This window comes from Mytilus edulis, chromosome 13 (genome assembly GCF_963676685.1).
Source record: "Mytilus edulis chromosome 13, xbMytEdul2.2, whole genome shotgun sequence".
Lineage (NCBI taxonomy): Eukaryota > Metazoa > Mollusca > Bivalvia > Mytilida > Mytilidae > Mytilus > Mytilus edulis.
In genome coordinates, this window is record NC_092356.1 from 11,748,054 (window position 1) to 11,768,064 (window position 20,011).

The window sequence follows — 20,011 nt, forward strand, 5'->3', positions numbered from 1 at the left end:
ATACATGAATTTTGGATTAAAGTATTATAAATGCATTAATGATTAATTTCTTGAAAATTGAATAATGGCCGGTGGCAAGTATTACAATCTATTTTTTTTTTCCCTTATAAAGTTTAAATTATCTTAAAAAAAAGTCAAGGAAAAAAATATCGAACCCAAAGGAAAATTCAAAACGGAAAGTCCCTAAACAAATGGCAATAATCAAAAGCTCAAAAGTTTTTGTAAAGGAATATACAGAATACTTGACTGGAATTGTTAAAATAACAGCTTGTTCAATGTAAAACAAACCTTACACAAAAAAGGATATGCAATGATACTTTGTTACATATTTCTGCTACCTTCTCTGCATATTAAAACATGTTTTCATTTGACAGAAATCTTTTTACCCACATAATGCCAAAGGAATACAGCTGTAATTCTAAATTTTTGGAATTTCAGTTCCCCGTCGAAAGGAGAAGTTCGAATAACTTTCGATTTAATTTTTGGAGTTTCATAAAAAGCTGTATGAGATTACACAAATTAGCTTAAATATTGCAAATGATTTGAGAATTACAATTTTTCCGATCAAGGCAAGGTTTCTAATCTTCCACCTTTTAAAAACTGATTACATTGAATCTATCTGAAGCTTTTTTGTAAATATTAGCACATCACCAAGAAAAATGATCCAACTGTACTTTTGTATGTTGCTGCTACTTTTTGTTCCCTTTTTCACTACAAACAAAAATAAGCATGCCTAGTCTGACACAATAATGGACATTGTTAGGTCAAAATATGTTTGATATTACATGTACACCACTAACCCCAGTAAATGTATAAAGTCTATGTAAACTATTTAAAAAGAAATAATCTTACCTACTTAAATTTATCCTATTTTTTACAGGAAACCATATATTTTTATATTATAGTCACTCGGTTTAACGAGAGAAACGATCGTGAAAGAATATCTAACGGGAGTCAAGTATTGCGAGCCGATCGTGAAAGCTCTGGTACCGGATCGTGAAAGACATTTAATGTACATTCTAGTTCAGAATCTGTGAAAAAATCGCTTAATTTTCAAAACGCGGCACAAATCCGAACAAAAAAATATGTCTGTCAAAATGGTTCAACTTCTTCAACATTACTTTGCAATAAGATAAAGTTAATATGCAGTACTTTATGAAAAAACACAAAAGGCGCAATGCATGTCTATCGAATTAATTAAAAAAGACACGCTATTTGTACCTATAATGGCCATATTTCAATATATCATGATAGATTTGAAATTTAATCTTCGGTGTATCTGATAGTACAGTAAAATAAAAGTATGCTCTTCCCTTTAAAGCGTTAATTTGTTTATGAAAACCTTGAGTTTTGTTGAATTGTCATCACACTTGATCGTGAAAGATCAGGCAACGAATTATTTTGATCGTGAAAGATAATGCGTGACCAGACTTAATACTAGTAATAAGAAATCAAGATTTCTTTTACCATTTGATATACCTGCAACTGGTTGAAGCCTGTAACTATTTTGATAAGAATGAACATTAAAGATATTATTATTTTTTTATTCAACACTTTAACTCGAAAGTAAAAAAAAAACCAAACTCAAAACGTGTCTAAATCAGTGTAAAAAATTCAGATCTGAGAATCGGTCTAGTACAATTCAGGCAAACAGCCACTATTTAGCCAATAATATGGGTATGTAACGTTTAATACAAAATATTAACCATCATCCAAAAACTTATAGCAAAAACAGCATCTTTCATGAACAATTTGTGATCGAACAATAACCAACATTTTGTGTAACAGTTCATTCATTAGTTCTATGTATCTTTATATACAACGTAGCATATTTGAATTGATTTACAATGAGATAACTATATACTACAGAGTACAGACTAAAGAATACCAGAGCGCAAATGCTGAAATGTCTCGTACTTATGATAGTATATTTGTTGAGCGTCTGTAATATTTACGGTTTTTACTAGAAGCGTCAAATACGCTTTAGATTGTCAATGATTCATAAAAAGGGGGCAAGGTCAGATGAACTATGCCATACAAATCTCTACAAACATCCCGTATACCAAATATAGGTGTTCCGATCCTTACAGTACCTGAGAAACTGGCAAATGTAAATGTTATGTTTGGTCAATTAATTCGGAGCATAAGGTCGAAAGTATATGAACCCTGATCGACAGCCAAACATAGATATCTTACTATCATTCAATATATCAAATACAATTGACGTCATATATGAAACATGCAGACAGACAGACAGACACCATACACCAAATACCGTGGCGCTACAGCATATAGGTATATAAACAAAATGCTAAAAAACATAAAACGAACATTACCAAATGATGCATGATAATGAGATCAATGTTATTTGAAATCTTGCTGGAGTCGAAAATGTACACCTAACAACATTAACAACAGACAGTAATCCTATTATAGCTTAACGAATCCGCGATACGGACTTGATCACAAAACTAAATCTTCATCCATGAAATGAGGCAAAGTCGAGGTCAGGTGAATCCTGTCTGATGAACATGTAGATTCTAGGATCCAATATACAAAATGTAGTTATCCTATAACTCGTGATAAGTGAGTACTTCACATGACAATAAAAACCTTCATCCTACAATCAGCCAGCTATTTTACAAATAACATGTTCACAAGTGCACAAATAATATTTTTTTTGTATTATTTGTAATTGTACAAATAAAAGCTCCTGTTACAACGCTTATATATCTTGAGAAAGTGCTAATATGGATTGTCTTAATGCGTAAAGGTCCATATTTAAACAAAAGTTTAAAGTGATGGGTGTACCTTGTAGGATAAAATATATATTACATACATTGGTAGATCATAATATAAAATTTACTTTTTTGAAAATATTAATACTTTGAAATGTTTAAATTTATTGAGGATCTTGGCCAATCTAGTTTTTCTCAATACCAATAACAAATATTAATTATCATATAATTGAAGAATAATTTGAAAGTCTTCGTAGCATCAGATCTTTCACGATCTTCAAAAAAACGGTACCTGATCTTTCACGATACTTGACTTGATTTTGTATAAAATAATATCTATTTTTGATTAATTTTTTTTCGATGAAAAATACCTCCGACTGATTTCGTTAAATCACGATGTTCATGATGTTCTTGTTTCATTGACGGACATTGCAGTAGGAATGTGTTGTCGTAAGTGTATATTAATTTGTTTAGAAGCTAGCTGAAGTCAGCCTCTGGGTGCAGGATTGTCTTGCTGTGTTGAGGACACATTGGTGGCTGATTTGTTTACTCTTTTGTCGGAGTGAAGCATTTCCTATTTCCATTCTGAATTGTATATGCATAAATAGATAAAGATATACCAAGTCCATTGTTGAAATTATTTTTAATTTGAATTGACGACCACGTGAGGTCTTTGTAGATAAATCTAAAATTAAATAAGTGTCAAAACAGATTTGTTTACGCCGTCCCTCCACCTTCCGCCTTAGGCAACGGGGACATTAAGTGTACCCTTGGCCGTCCCTCTGTTGGTCCTTCCGTCCGTCTTATTTTAGTCCCCGCACACCTACTTAAGCTTGCATCATGCAAATTGTCATGAAACTCATACAAAATGTTACGAAAGAAATCTAGGAGACAGATTTCGAATTTGGGCAGCCAATGACTAACCGTTCGAGAGTTATTACCCTTATAAAGTTGCTGCACTCTAACATCCAAATGTTATGAATCTCACACACAATACTACAAAACACAATACAGACTGCGTTTGAATGTGGGTTGTGAGTCAGTTACCGTTCCGGAGTTATGCACATTTTTTACTTGAAAACTTGCAAAGCTTTTGCGCGGGCATTCGTGTCCTCAGACACATTTCTTCCTTCATTTGCACATCATTAATATTAAGATACGAGCAAGATGTTTTGCATAAAAGTTTATCTTTTACAGTTAGCGATGATTATAACATTACATGTTAAGTGTCCAAATAACATTACCAATGTTCATTTTCATACACACAATATATTCAAAAACTGATTGCCCAGTTTTGCATTTTCTGGGCCTTAAAATGGTGCTTATCACCCCCTTCACTCCGCCTTTTCTCCATTAGAAAAGTAGACAATACAAGCTCCATCGAACATTTAGTATAGATAATTAGTATAATTAATCACCACAAAAACAGTATCGTGTTTATCCTCTATCATAAAGACTATATTCATGTACAGTAGAAGAATCAACATTGGTGTGTTTAAAGCTGATATTACGGTTGGCGGAGAGAGGCAAACATAAAATGTTGGACAGCATCAAAAGATCACATTGGTATATCAGTTAATAATATACTTTTCGAAAAAAAAAACCATGTTATTCAATTCATTATATAAAAAAATACACTTTTCATAATGTTTTTCGAAATTTAAAAAGAAAATCGTCTGAAAAGGGTTTTTTGTAATGAAACATTGCAGCGGTATGTCGAATTCCTAATGGTTAAGAATACCAAAAGTAGGAAAAAATACATTTAACAAGAGCATGTTCGAACATTCAACCATTGATATCAAATAAGGATATGCCGTATGCTTGAGAATTACACTGATATTAACGACGATGTGAAACCACTATAATAGTAGTCGCGACGTTCAGATTTCAAAGGACAGGACAAACAAATTTAAGATAACATGCTCATGATATTGTACAAAAGATATATTATTGCCATCACAGAAATTTTCAGTGACGCTCAAATCAAAATATGAAAAACCTAAAAGCATTGTAAAACAAACATTCTCACCAAAATACGGTTAATGTTATCATTGCCTTCTGTAGAAAAGGATAATGAATAAAATAATGTGAAACAATTAAATAATACTAACTGTTCAATTACTGCAAATTGTATTTATCGTTCGTGTATGACAGACGATATACAACAGTGGGATCAATCACGTTTATTCACATTTAATTTTCCCTCTATATTTGACCAAAGATTAAGCCTAATAACATTCAAATCAGTTATGTCTTTCTTTGTCTAAAGACAAAGATCAAATTGTAACTAAATCAAAGAACGACCATGTGAGAAACAGAGACTATATAATGAAAAACATACAATTGTACAAAACAAAAAAGTAAACTTTCGTTAAAATTAGTACTCAAACACCATATTAAAAAATGAATTCTAACAGCATATTATTTCTAATGTATATTTTTATCCGATCGAAATTTTTTATGTATCTGATCATGTTGTTGACCCTTAAACTGATATACATACACATTTATAGATAAAACGGAGTGACATACAAATTGTAAATATGTACAGTTTTGTGTGTTCTTCCTTCCGTTGTAAGCGTCCGGTAATATTCAAATCACAGTTTACGTAGTGGATCTTGCCGGTGTCCTCTTTGCATTTCCAATAAAACAAATGGCGATGTTTTTATGAATGAAAAATTTGAAAACAATTCAGCGTCACTGTTTACTACAGGATACAAGACAAATACAACCCTTACATTATTGAAAATATAGATCTCAGCTGTAAGCGCTTCAGACAAAAGTATATTTTATTGCTAATAAAAAAATAAAGCTGTTTTATATTAATTGTAATTAGTTAGTTAAGTGCTTGACGTCTCAATCATAGTGTATGTGGCACATAGTGTATGGTGCAATATACCGTCCAGTTGAATTTCATGTTAAAGTTTACACCAGATATTATGGAATTATATTAAAGAAAAACGCCATTTGTATTGCAAAATGAAAAAAACTACCTTTATGGATTTTCTTTTATCGAGACTATTCAACCGTAAACATGAAATCATCAAAAATGTAATGAAGTAGAAAAGTTAACAAAATATGATACAATTCATTGTACTATTAAAACGCTGCTTACTGAGCTGATTATATCATCTGAGACTTACATCAAAGGTATTGTACGAGTTGATGATACCCTTGGGAATACTGTTCAACCAGCACATTAAGCGGGGTTGATTCAGAACGAGTGGATAACAATACCACTTCATTATTTGTTCGTTCGAAATGCTAGTTGATTTCAATTTGGTTTTGGTGATATTTTTAAAAACTAAATCTATTGAATATATAAGGTGTAGGCAATCTTGTAATATATATATATATATATATATATTTGAATAGTAAGAAAAAACATAGAGGCGATATTTAGCTGTATATTTATGTCGGCTTCACGTTAGTACAATGTCACATTAAAACCAATGTTTGTGTTGTTAGATGTTTAAATCATTGTCATGTAGAAAACATTTTGTTTTTTCCCGTTGCTCCTGTTGTTTTGCTTTATTTCCAAATATAATTTAATATTTCATTTCAGACATTAAAGATAAAATAAAGATAGTTCCAACTTTTATGTACTTGTTTTGCTTTATAAATATTTTGATATGAGCGTCACTGATGAGTCTTATGAAGACGAAACGCGCGTCTGGCGTACTAAATTATAATCCTAATCCTGGTATCTTTGATAACTATTATGGATTTAATTGCTAATGGTTTTTATTAAAATGATTTTTAGACAACATTTTTGAAAGTGAAGATTAAATATTTTCGCATTTAACTTTTTACGAAATAGACTTTAACAGGTTCTTTCTTAGTCAATATATACTTAGTTTAGTTTAAACATATTTTATTTGCAAAAGTAGCAAAAGGGATTGGACACAAGTTATAACAACATTAGAGACGTCCTCTCCCAATATAAATATAAACACAAAGTACATTAGATAATGGCGAAAAAGAAAAAATACAACATAGTAGTAATGCATGTAATACATACTTCAAACAAAAATTAGAAATAAAAAGAAAAAAGAAAAAAAATACAATATAATAAGGAATAATAATGAAACAACTAGACTGGAGTGAAAGGTTGTAAAGTAGAAATTTAGAATGTTAATTGATTGTTTTAAATCTTTGTGTTATTCTGATATAAGATTGTACGGACTCAAAAATGTCTTTGTTTTGCTGAAAAGAAAGGTCACCGTCACCAGCTAATAGAAGCTCAATGGATATAGCATAACTTTCCAATTTTGAAAACAGTATTTCTCTTGCTTCGTTATGAAGAGCGCACTCTAAAAAATAGTGTATACTATCCTCAACAGGGTGGCCACAGCTGCATGCGGGACTTGGTTTAATATTAACACGATGTAAATCTGAATTTAAAGAACTGCACATATTTCTCAAACGTGTATGAATGATATTAAGTTTTCTATCCCCACAACTAAAATAGGAAGGTGGCTGTATCAATTTGGACTTCATCTTTCGTTTAAAAATATTTATGTTTTTGGACGTACGTATGTCGGGGGGAAGGCTATTCCATTCAATAGTAGTGGATGGGAAAAAGGATTTTCTAGTTATGTCTAGTCTATAACCGGGTACTACATAATTATTACTGTTTCGCAAATCGTAGTTAGATACTTGACCAACAAGCGGGGGCATTAAATCACATAGATAATCAGGGGCAGTCCCATTATGTAAAGAATAGAACATATTGAGCTTTCTGGATTTTCTTCTGTCCACAAGCAATTGCCAGCCAGTTTCAAAATATATAGCTTCCCGACTAGCAAACACGGGCAACCCAGTTACTAACCTCCCTGCTTCTAACTGAACATGTTCTAAATTGTCGGCTTCTTGTTGAGTACAACCATCCCATAACTCACATGCATATTCCATAACGGGTCTTATAAAAGTTAAATATATACGAGCAAGATAATTTCTATTCAATACATATTTCAATTTTTTAAGAACATTTAATCTTGTGCTTGCACACTTTAAAATATTTTCTATATGTGTATGGAATTTACCATTGGAATCAAAAGTAATCCCTAAGTGTTTATGACAGGAGACAAATTCTACTAATTGGTTTTGAAATTCTATTTCAATATCATCTGGGGAAGTATGGCAGGAGAATATCATAGCCTTTGTCTTATTAGAGTTAAAGTTAATAAGCCAATCTTTAGACCATACTGAAATTTGTTCTAAATCGCTGTTTAAGACATCCTCTATAGTGTAAGGATTATTGCTGGAATAAGAAAGAGATGTATCATCAGCAAACAATCGAGTTAGACTTGTCAAATTATCAGCTATGTCATTTACATAAATAAGAAATAGTAGGGGACCTAATACAGAGCCTTGCGGAACTCCTGCATTAGTATTATCAAAAGGCGAATAGGCATTTGAAACAAAAACGCTTTGTTTTCTATTTGAAATATAACTTTCAAACCATTTATACAGATTTCCATCAATACCATACGCTTTTAGTTTTATTAAGAGGCCACTATGCCATACCCTATCAAAAGCTTTCGAGATATCACATAATATAAGAGATGTTATACAGCGATCATCAAGTGACATGCATATCCTATAGTAAATTTCTATTAGCTGGTGAACGGTAGAATGACCTGGAATAAAACCTGATTGAAATTTGTATAATAAATTGTTTGCTATTAAGTGATTAAATACATTTTTAAACACAATTCTTTCAAAAACTTTACCCACTGCTGATAATAATGAGATTGGTCTATAATTGGAAACCAGTGATTTGTCTCCGGTTTTGAATAACGGCATGACAATAGCTGTTTTCCATTGACTAGGAAACTCTGCCTTTTCAAATGACAAATTAAATAACAATGATAAGGGTACACTGACAGTATAACTTGTCTTTTTTAGCATTTGGTGACTAATTGAGTCATTACCTGATGCTTTTCCCAATTTTAAAGTCTGCAAAATATCAATGACTTGATTTGAGTTTATAAAGAAAATATCTATTTTAGAATTTGACCTAGTCAGAAATTCTGGAGATTTATCATTATTTTCATTTATAGTAGATATGGAACAAAAATACTTATTCAAAAGACATGCTTTATCGTAATTTTCAGTGACTAATTCGTCATTTTCATTTTTAAGTTGAGTGATATGAGTAGAATTACCCGATGTCTTAGCTAATTTTTTCATTAATGACCAATACGATTTAGAATTACCAGATGCAAACTCGTCCAACAAACTATTTGCGTTTAAGTAAAATTGATCTTTTGTGTATCGTTTTAAATTATTCACATTATTTCTTTGCTTTTTATACTTATTCAGATCTGGAATACTATTGGACCTACGAGCTTGTTTGTGTAGTCTATCATGTTTACGTATTTCTGTCAATATATACTAGGTAGATATACAAAATAAATTAAAAACGTGCCAAAAGCAATAATAATCCTGCAATCAAGCATACATTGTATTTACAATAAAAAACATGAATTAAAAATTTCTTGTAACTGTTTTAGAGTACTGCACATATGGCACCATTAGATAGAAAAAAATACTTTAAATAAGTGGCCCTCATTGTTGTTGTAGCTTGCCAGGTCATATGGAAGTACATAAGAGAACAGATTCAAGGACCTGATAGTTTTGGAACATTCCTAAAAAAAGAAAAACATAAGTTGATGCATATGTTTGAAACATTCGAATGCTGTGAATGTAATGTTGGCAAGATAAGTGGGCATAAACTTATTTCAAAAAAGCAGTTACTAATATTATATGAACAAAATGATAATAACATAATTCATGGTCACACAAAATACATCAGCAGAAAATTGACCCAGATTTGTATTTGTAAATATTCTGCAAGATCAAACATAGATGTCAAAGTCATTAATATCACAATTATATCATTCAAACGTGTGGAAAACACGAATTATGATTAGACAGTTGGATGATTAAAATTAAAGACGTGCGAAGTGAAATATTCCATTTATCAGACACTCAAGAAATAACAGATGACAAATTCAACAGAAAATGGATACAACTACAAGGATCAATTTTAGGAATAGCTGAATTGATAGATAGTGCATATGCTGTGGAAATTGAGAAAAAAATCTTGCATTAATTCCTTATTACATGTTAAAGTATGAAGTACTGTGCCGTGATTATTGGAGACATAAATGCGCTGAATTTGAGGTAAGACGCCAATTGTTATATGAAGATGATGCAAAAAAAATAAATGGTTAATTTATCTTTATTATTCAATTTATTTACAGTATAAAACTTAGAAACGAATTTACCAAATTTTTAAGGAAATATTTAAAGAGATACAATTTAAATCAACACGTTGAACTTGCCTTTTTTGTAAATACAATTGCATGAACTTTTAAATCTTTTTTTTTACAGAACAATAGAATATTCGGGAATAATAAGACAACGTAAATAACCATATTATGTACTTATGTTACAAAGCTGTTTCAATTTCGCATACATCGTTCTCCGTGAGAAGCTCTATTGTTTCTGCTAAAATTAAATAAAAAAAATGTTTAAAAAACATGTAACATATCCGATGCAGACATCCAGCAATGGGATCTGCAAGTCTTTGAATCAATGCCTTTTAGCCTAAAATTCAATTCGTTTGACAGTTGTTACGTTCCCGTTCTAATTCCCGCAATAATTTTAATGTACATCGTAATGGTTATTCCGGTATATCTAAGAAGAACATATATTCCCGAGTAGATGCAGTAAAGATAGTTTAAGCAAAATAAAAAGCTCAATCGAGCAAATAATAGTTGTAACTTTAATTTCATAAAGTACGTTTAATAAGCCTGCTAATCGGTCGGCTGAATAAATTACATACAGTCGAATATGTTGAAACATTGGTCCATCATTTTGTTGATAAAAGTTTAAACAACAGGAAAATATTGCAACGGTTTATATAAATTCTGCTTTCGTTGAATATGACACGTTATGATATGGAACTATTTTTTTTTTTTGCTAGTTAAAAAAGTTGTACATATAGCAAACACACTAGTTTCTATTAAAAAGAGTAAACCGTTTGCGCCACTTACACTTTCATTTATAAATATTTTAAATAACATTTTCAAGCCCCAATAGACAGTTAAATCACAAAAACACGAACATTAGTTTTGCAAAAATGTGAAATCAGCATTCAACACAAAAAAACACAAAAAAACATTCACCTTTCAAAAAAAAGAGGAAAAAAACATGTAGAATTCTTATTACATTCTGCAAAATTTCACATTTACTTGTTAGCATGAGTGTCACTGTTATCAGAATCTGTTGATGTTGAGGTTCAAATACATCTATAAATCTGTTAGATGTGAGAATAGATATACATCTATATCTGATGATATAGAAAAAGTCATTTGAATTAATGTAGTAAATTGCGCAAGCATTCATGTATTAAAATATTTATAATCAAAAGTAAAATGTAGTCTTGTGTATTCATTTTTTACGAAGAGAGCACAGATTGAAGAAATCGAATTGAAAGCAAAGACTCTTCACGCAACATTTCCCCAATTCTACAATGAATCAATGCAAGAGACTTGCCAGAAAACCATGGAACAAATAAGTAAATATGGAGAATTATTTGATTAAGAGTTTGTGTAATTCAGAAAGTATCTTATATCTTACAGAATTGGTTGCAATTACTCAAATGACGATTCGTCAGTCATAATATTGATCAAATTACAAAATTATGTTGGTTGACTTTAAAACTTGATGTGTTTTATTGTATTAAAATATTAAAGAAATGACTGTCATATTTGTTAGTTATGAAGAAATAACATTACAAATGTGGTGCACACTGTAACATGGAATAACACGCGAAGAGGTTTATTTAAAAGTGTGCACAACAGTTTGAAGGTTATTTTCGAATAGACAGAAAACATATTACAGTCATTCCATTTTTAAGGAGTAAATTATAAAAACAAGGTTGGTGACGTCACAGTCATTTAACAAAATTATGTCTAAGAGCTGATAGACAAAACACTTAAAGCACATCAGAAGACGTGTTACATCCGACATTAAGTTATTGATTTATGAAGTAAATTCATGCTTATTACATACTTTACACATCTATGATTTAGAGTTAGAAACAATTAAATCAATTAGTCATAAGTTCATTTTTTTTAATCCCCAGAGGTCGTGTTTTGACATATGACTAATAGTTTGAGATAGAAAAAGCATTTCAAATTCTTTTGTTCAACTTGGATTCATAATTGTTGTTAGAGTCGACCACGATTTGGACTACATTTATTAATATTTATATTGTTTTGAAAATTATTTTTGGGTAGAGGGTGTAATTTGAGTATAATAAACACATAACATTCACTAATTAGTCAGGATTTATAAGAGACATCATATTTTACTGACGTTCCAGACACTAAACTTACTCAAATCAAAGTCAATGGAAAAAGTTAAGAAATTCCGGTACAGTTTAAATAACTTTACGGACATGTGCACCAGTTATAATCAGTTAGAGTCATATATTTCCAGCTATGGAGTTCTTGTCATTTTAGAACATACAATAGGTTACCAACTAAACTTTGTAATAATACAGACACACATATCTCAGAATTGGAGTCAATTTAAGAAGAACATTATACCAATAGTGGTAAGAGGGTCATAGACTGTCTAAACCATGTAACACACTTTGTTTTTAACTTTTTAGGTAGTGATATCTTATTCTGATTATGACCCCATCTGCCATTGGTAGCGTTTTGAAATGAAAACAGAATAGAAATGTGAAAAGTGTATACTAATAACTATTATTTTGTATTTTATTCGTACAAAACCACTACAGGTGTGTGTGTTGTATCGAAATGTACACCTAAATTACTATTATAAATACATTCCATTTAGTATATTTCTTTCATTTGGACAGACGACATAAAACTTATTATAGACGAGATTAATATACTGGTCAAATTTATCGGAAAAGACGAAAATACTCAAACATGGACGGCAAACAGATTAGATGGAGAAGGTATTTTTTTTTTTACAGAATTGATAATTAATTGTTGCAAAAAATAAAACAAAATAGAATATATAATATATAACATGTGCGTACGAGCATCCGGTAAACTTGGTTTGAATACAAAATTTGATATTTGGACAGGCGACATAAAACTTATTTTAGACGAAATTAATATACTGATCAAAACTTTCGGAAGAGACGAAAATACTCAAACATGGACGGAAACCAGATTTTATTAGAGAAAGAAGCTTTTTTTACATAATTGATTATTTATTGATGCAAAAAACAAAACAAAATAGAATATATAATATATAACATGTGCGTACGAACATTCGGTAAACTTGGTTTGAATACCAAATTTGATAGAGTAGTAATATAATCTATAATAATCAGTACCGATCAAAATAATAAAAACTATTTTTATTCAGATGTTCCTGACCTACAGAGAGTTCATGTGCCTGCTTTCGTTCAACTCGATTTACCGGCTACTTGGAATAAATCAGAAGTATTTGAATATCTTGACGAAATGAGACTGAACGGAACGTCGGACACAAAAAAAAGAATAATTGCAATTTCACCTGATGACATGAACATGTATACAGAGATAGCGAAGACAGTTCTACACAATGTAGATTTGCTACAAGCAGAAATTTCTCAAATTATGACCAGAATATTAAAAAATACTACAATTGATTCAAAACAACGTGCTGACGTGGGTGTAAATTTGACAATACCAGACATCAGAGGTATTTTGTTCTTTTTATCGTAGAAGTGAATAATGATCAAAAGTAATTAGCCGATGTTAACATTCCTTTATGCACCATGAATACACAAACCAAATAAAAATGTTAAAACCACCAATATTTTAACGAAACGAACCTAGTGAACCTATGGGATGCGTCTCATGTGTGCAACTTAGACTCGGTCAGTATAGCACGGTAGTATTTAAGACAAGATTGCTAAATTAAAAGCTATTTATACTATAACACCAAGAAGCGGTTTATACACGAATCGTCATATTGAAGTACAAGTATAGCAGAGGGGCGAAAGGTACCAGAGGGACATTCAAACTCATATATCGAAAATAAACTGACAACGCAATGACTAAAAAAGACAAATAGACAAACAATAGTACACAAAACACAACATAGAAAACTTTAGACTAAGCAACACGACCTCCACAAAAAATATAAAAAGTATAGTTTATACTGGGAATTTCGGCCAATAAAAAAATATCAAGAAGTTGTGCTTCAACTTGGTGTCTTTTTTTTAAATTTGAAAGAATAATTAGAGATTTTCAATCTTAGAAATGAAAACGGATTTGTTATAAATACCAATTTCTTTATAAGTGATATTGTGCTATCTTTGTTAATAAGCACTTCCATGACGAAGCGTAAACGGATGCCCTTTAAACTATGTTCAGCGAAAAATGCAATGGTTCAGTATCTGCAATTATGACAAGATAGGTGTTACGGATAAGATAATTTTTAGATTGTATGTCTCATTTGAAAAACTTTTTTATTATCGTATTGCGGGGTTCTTTAGCGGGTGTAAAATTTCGCAAATTTGGGCAGAAAGAATACAAACAAACTTGGTGGTTTTTATTTTATCGGATTCTCAATTCGATATTAAATATTTTCGCGGATACTTAAGTTTATAATTTGTCATCATAACAGAGTAGGTGTGTTTGAATCACAAAGTATCAGATAAAGGCCGAATTATATTCAAATCTTTTCTTTTTTCTATAAATATCTTACTCCTTGAGACGCTAAATCTAACACTCCGAGCAACGTATTGTATTTTTAAAACCAATAATTGGTTTACTAAGAAGCTGGCGCTTTGTTAAGTTACATAATTAAAAATGATATAAACCATACGGAAAAGTGGTATTTATCCTGAAACTTACTTAGGAAGACTCAAAACCTGAAACACGGAAAATAAGGGAGAAGTGTTTGAGATAAGCGATCACTGATCGAAAAAGTCTGCTCCTGCTTGCTGGAAAAAGATAAAGGTTCGAAACCTTCCGTGCAATACATTTTTTTTTGTACTCACAATTAGAAAAAAAGAAATGTTGATATTTAAACTTACATTTATCGTTTTTCTCCGTTTCAACACCGCCACCCAGTGTCAAACATAGCCGAAACTCCGCATATGGCGTTCTACACATTTTTTTTATAAGAAGTCTTTGTTTTGCAAGTAAGTACAAGTCTTAGATTAATCAATAATAGTTCGGTCAAACAGTTGCAAAAACAAGTGTTTGCAAATATAATCAATTATGTAATCTACATTAAATGTGTTGTTCAGAACTTTTTGTTTTAAAACACACTTTCATTTAAATCATAATGATGGAAGTTTGGAGAAAAATAAGCTAACGGTGTTGTATCCAAACTCGTCTTTCATATTTTGGTATTTTAAACTCTTTAGGTGTGACGTGCTTAATTTCTAATTCGCGGTTTGATACTTGCTCAATAAGTAGATCCTGCATTGCAGATTTGTGGATTATTACAAAGTCCCATAATTCATGGCCTATCTTGTATAGAAACATAAATTACCATTTCTAAAATTGTATTTGCTGATGTGGTGTAGACTTCTACAGAAGTGAGTGAAGCGCCTCAATCTATATGTTCATGATTTTCTCTTTGATAAATGTCGTCAATGTATATGTTAAAAATCCAAGTTTAAATCGCCAAGCTATCATTGAATGGTGTTTAACACGAAACGATGATATAAATGTTTCGGGAAGTGTTTCTATCCGCGGGGATAATAACATAGCTGTCATTGAAGTATGACAGGTACTTTTTAATATTTGGGTATTTGAAGATGTATGTAAATTGAGTGTTCATAGACAACTTATTCAGTATTTTTATTCAAATTTATAATAAGTGCAGGGCACTCATTTCCTAGTATGATCGTCAGATCTTAGATACCAGAGTAGCATCTGATCTACCTATATGGTCCTATTCCCTACTATTATGATAACACTGAGATTAATATCTAAGTAGGAATTATTTTATTGTGTACTGTGAACGTTAGATTCAAATAACAAGTAATTCATGGTACTTACACTTTCGTTACACCCGATATGCATTTGTTGGAATACATGCGATTGTTTTGTTTCGCTATATAAATCATTTATTAATTTATAAATTAATCTACAAATTTCGTACTTGATACGGTTGTAACATTTCAAAGTCTGTCAAAAATTTCTGGTGATGTAACACTAATGCCGTCACAGTCAAATATTGACACCTCGCATAAGCTATTAATTGCATTTGCGTAATCGTTTCAGGTTTATTTTAAAGCAAACTGGCAAACAAAATACAATCGTTCTCAATACCATACAGACAAGCCCAAAACCATATTTTATCATTAGACAAAATACTTTTGAGAATCCAAATCTCATAAGTGTTTTGAGAAAGTAAACTGCACAAAATAGAACCCTGCGTATATACTTATATCAAACCAAGCGAAATATTTGAATATGAAACAGGTCCTTATGCAGAGGAAACTGATATTGAAAACTTTATCACTTTACACCTCATGAGAGAACAAGATATTATTTTGAAAAAAAATATATTTTCAATGAAAATTGGAACTTCACGCCTCTTTTTACATTTTTTAGAGGAATATAGTCAGAAAACAAATGGAGATAGGGAAGACGAAGCTAACTATCGTTCTGCTATGCATGACGACGAGATGGGAATAGTAGCAAAATGTGAAGGTATTTTAAACGAACGACAACCAGATATAAAAATACCATGATTCAATATAAACATGAAAAATAAATACATCGCCTCCTCATAGGCGTTATACAACCAAATTATATTTCGCCACACCCGGTTTCATACGAAAAATGGAAGACAAATCCCTTGAATTTTACAGTATTATGAAAAAGTATAATATCAAAAATTCCGAAATTAACCCCGTGTTCCATTAAAGAAAACAAATTACGTGCCATAAACATATATTTTGGATGTTTCAAAGCAAAATTCTCATTTTTTTTTATGTTTTTTTTTTTTAAATATTTTTCCAATTTGGGCTGACATAGTTACTGAGGCTTATAAACAGGTAAAACAAAACATCTGATTGGTTAACTTAAAGTTATATTTTTTTATTCGAGCGTCAGTTATGAGTCTTTTGTAGACGAAACTCGCGTCCGGCGTAAAAACAAAATAATCCTGGTATCTATGATGAGTTTATTTACAACCACCTTGTCGATGCCACTGCAGGTGGAGTTATAATTTCTCGAGGGTATCACCAACCCAGTAGTCAGTAGTTCTGTGCTGACATGTTTTATCATTGATATGGTCATATTTATAGATTAACTGTTTTCAAAACTTTTGAATTTTTGAAATGTTAAGGCTTTTCTACCTCGGGAATAGATTACATTGGCTGTATTTGACAAAACTTTAAGGAATGTTGGTCCTCAATGCTCTTCAACGTCGTACTTTGCTCGGCCTTGTTAACTTTTTTGGATTCGAGCGTAACGTGCTTCTGCGTAAATGCAAAATTTAATCCTGGTATCTATAATGAGTTTATTTATATGCTATGAAATTATATGTGACGTTGTTTCTGTATTACTGGACAAGATAAAACTTTACTTATGCTAATTATTTCTTTTTTTAAAACAAAGATTAATTCTGCACATATTTTGAAACAATCTCAGTTTAAAAAAATCCGAATGGGGAAAACAATTGTGGTTGTACTCCTCGGATATTTTTGGGTATTATCTTATGACTCAGTTATTAGCACGAAGTCTTACCCAAATGTCTGAAATGACTAAATGTATCTATTGTATGCTGTGAACGTTCGATTCTAAATTCCAGGAGAGAACATTCACAAGGTCATGTTTTTCTCTGGCTGTTTATGACGTCTTTACACTAAATCCATTGGGTGTTGGATGTGTACGAATTGATACATGTAGTTTAGCCTTAGATGCATGATTTTTTTATTAGTTGTTAGTGGCTTTGAACTAGCTGTCAGATAACTGCGAGTACTCTCAGATCTGTTCATTGTGTCTTTTTGTGTCGGGATGTAAAAGTACCGGGCCACGTCCACTTGTATTTTTGTCCATCTCATGAGTTAAGCCTTTTTCAACTAATTTTTATAGTTCGTTCTTATGTTGTACTGTTATATCACTGTCCCAGGTTAGGGGAGGGTTGGGATCCCGCTAACATGTTTAACCCCGCCACATTATTTATGTATGTGCCTGTCTCAAGTCCGGAGCCTGTAATTCAGTGGTTGTCGTTTGCTTATGTGTTACATATTTGTTTTTCGTTCATTTTATTTTACATAAATAAGGCCGTTAGTTTTCCCGTTTGAATTGTTTTACATTGTCTTATCGGGGCCTTTTATAGCTGGCTATGCGGTATGGACTTTGCTCATTGTTGAAGGCCGTACGGTGACCTATAGTTGTTAATGTTGATTTTGGTCTTTTGTGGATAGTTGTCTCATTGGCAATCATACCACATCTTTTTTTTTTACATAACAGTCATCATAGTTACAAAAATTCAAATTGTGTACGCCAAATTATAACTATCTCATCAGTTACGCTAAAATCAAGTAGCTAAAAAGGCTAAAAAAGGTCGAGGTTAAAGATCTAAGATGACCCTAATTCTAAAAGATTTTGCTAAATAAAACTAAAATATTTAATTTTTGAGGATGACAAACCGTTTATCACAAAGACTGAACTAAAATGGGCTCTGTTATTGTTCAATGTAATTGAAGGTACAATGTGGAAATGGATATCAGTGTACAAGTAAATTATCAATGTCCAGTCGAAAGAAAGTAGGTTGAACTTGAAATTCAGGATATGACAGAACGAAAAAATCAAAAAAATATTGCGTTCTTGTTCAAAACATGCACACCATATGCCAATCCACTTTATCATTGGATTTAAGTTTGGAATTTGACATTTAATTTTCGATGTAGAAAGTGCATCATATAATGCAAATAAACCGAAAAATTCACCGGATATAATTATTTATAATTGCTTACATAGACGTCTTTTGGCTACATTGAAAGTTGTACAATATCTGCCTAATACTTCTATTGAAATAAATCTATTTCAAATCTGTTATTTTCGGTAACAGAATATCAACAATTATGATTATTACTTTGATATCATTTTGTTACCAAATGATGGATACATGCTGTAACCTTGTAGTAATTGTTCGCATCATGATCTTAAATAAGATGAAGATAGTTTGTATTTGAAAAATTGCCATACAGATGAATAGTATAAAAAAACATTGCAGAGACGATAGAAAAATTAGAAATGACATAATGCTATGATTTATGCATACATATGCAAACTGGTGTCATATCTTAACTCAGCATAGAATATTACTGCTTAATAGAAATACTTTAATAGATAGAAGTAAGGTATTTATTCATGTTATTATTTTTTAATGTGTTTACAAAATCTTTTCTTCCAGCGCCAGCACCATTTAATGACGTTTCGTTTGAAGGGACCATCAGTTTACTGTGTAAAATCAGAATTGGTGGGAATTGGTTCAGAAAGCTTCTTAGACCAAAAAAAGAAAATTTAACAATAAATGATTGTGCAATCATTGGTGAATCGGTTGTTTTACTTGATGACTACAACACAAGACTAATCATCTACAATAAAGACGGAAGTAACAAGCGAGACATCAAACTGTCTAGTAAGCCATGGTGTATAGCAGTGATAAACAACTCCGACGTCGCTGTTTCATTCAATCAATCATATATTGAGATAATTGATATTCACAAAAAGAAAACAAATGATAAAATAGTGACCAGTGGTGACCCCTTCGGAATATCCTATCAAAACGAACTACTGTATGTTGTTATTCGTCTACAGAAGATAGATGTAATGGGTTTTACGGGGAATATAATTCGTTCATTCCCGTGTCCTTCATCGTCTGTATGGTACATAACAACTGATAGTGAGAGACTGTTCCTTGCTGATTACTCTCAAGACACTTTATATTGCTGTGACATGTATGGATCAGTAACATGGACGTTTACTGATGATAAGTTGAAATATCCTTGTGGAGTTACTGTAGATTTGACTGGTAATGTGTATGTGGCTTCTAATAGCTCTGATAAAGTTGTAGTGGTATCACATGATGGTGAACATAGCACGGAATTACTTACGAGGGAAGACGAACTAAAATCCCCAGTTGGAATTTGTTTTGACAAATCAAACAACCACCTATTGGTTTGTAATACAGAGCCTGAGTATGCATTTCTATATGACGTTAACCATAAAGAAAATGACATGTTTGTCTAA

General features: G+C 31.5%; 1 protein-coding gene across 1 annotated transcript; it reads left to right on the top strand.

The window, feature by feature from the left end:
* The first annotated feature begins 13,261 nt into the window (after positions 1 to 13,261).
* LOC139500104 (uncharacterized) lies at positions 13,262 to 20,011 on the top strand. The gene is made up of 3 exons (XM_071288842.1): positions 13,262 to 13,481; positions 16,358 to 16,456; positions 19,173 to 20,011. Exons 1-3 carry the CDS (start codon positions 13,262 to 13,264, stop codon positions 20,009 to 20,011), a joined length of 1,158 nt encoding a protein of 385 aa, XP_071144943.1.

Coding starts and splice junctions, on each gene's coding strand:
- LOC139500104 (XM_071288842.1), top strand. CDS start 13,262: ATGAGACTGAACGGAACGTCGGACACAAAAAAAAGAATAATTGCAATT. Junction 13,482..16,357: donor GACAATACCAGACATCAGAG/GTATTTTGTTCT, acceptor TACATTTTTTAG/AGGAATATAGTCAGAAAACA. Junction 16,457..19,172: donor AATAGTAGCAAAATGTGAAG/GTATTTTAAACG, acceptor CTTTTCTTCCAG/CGCCAGCACCATTTAATGAC.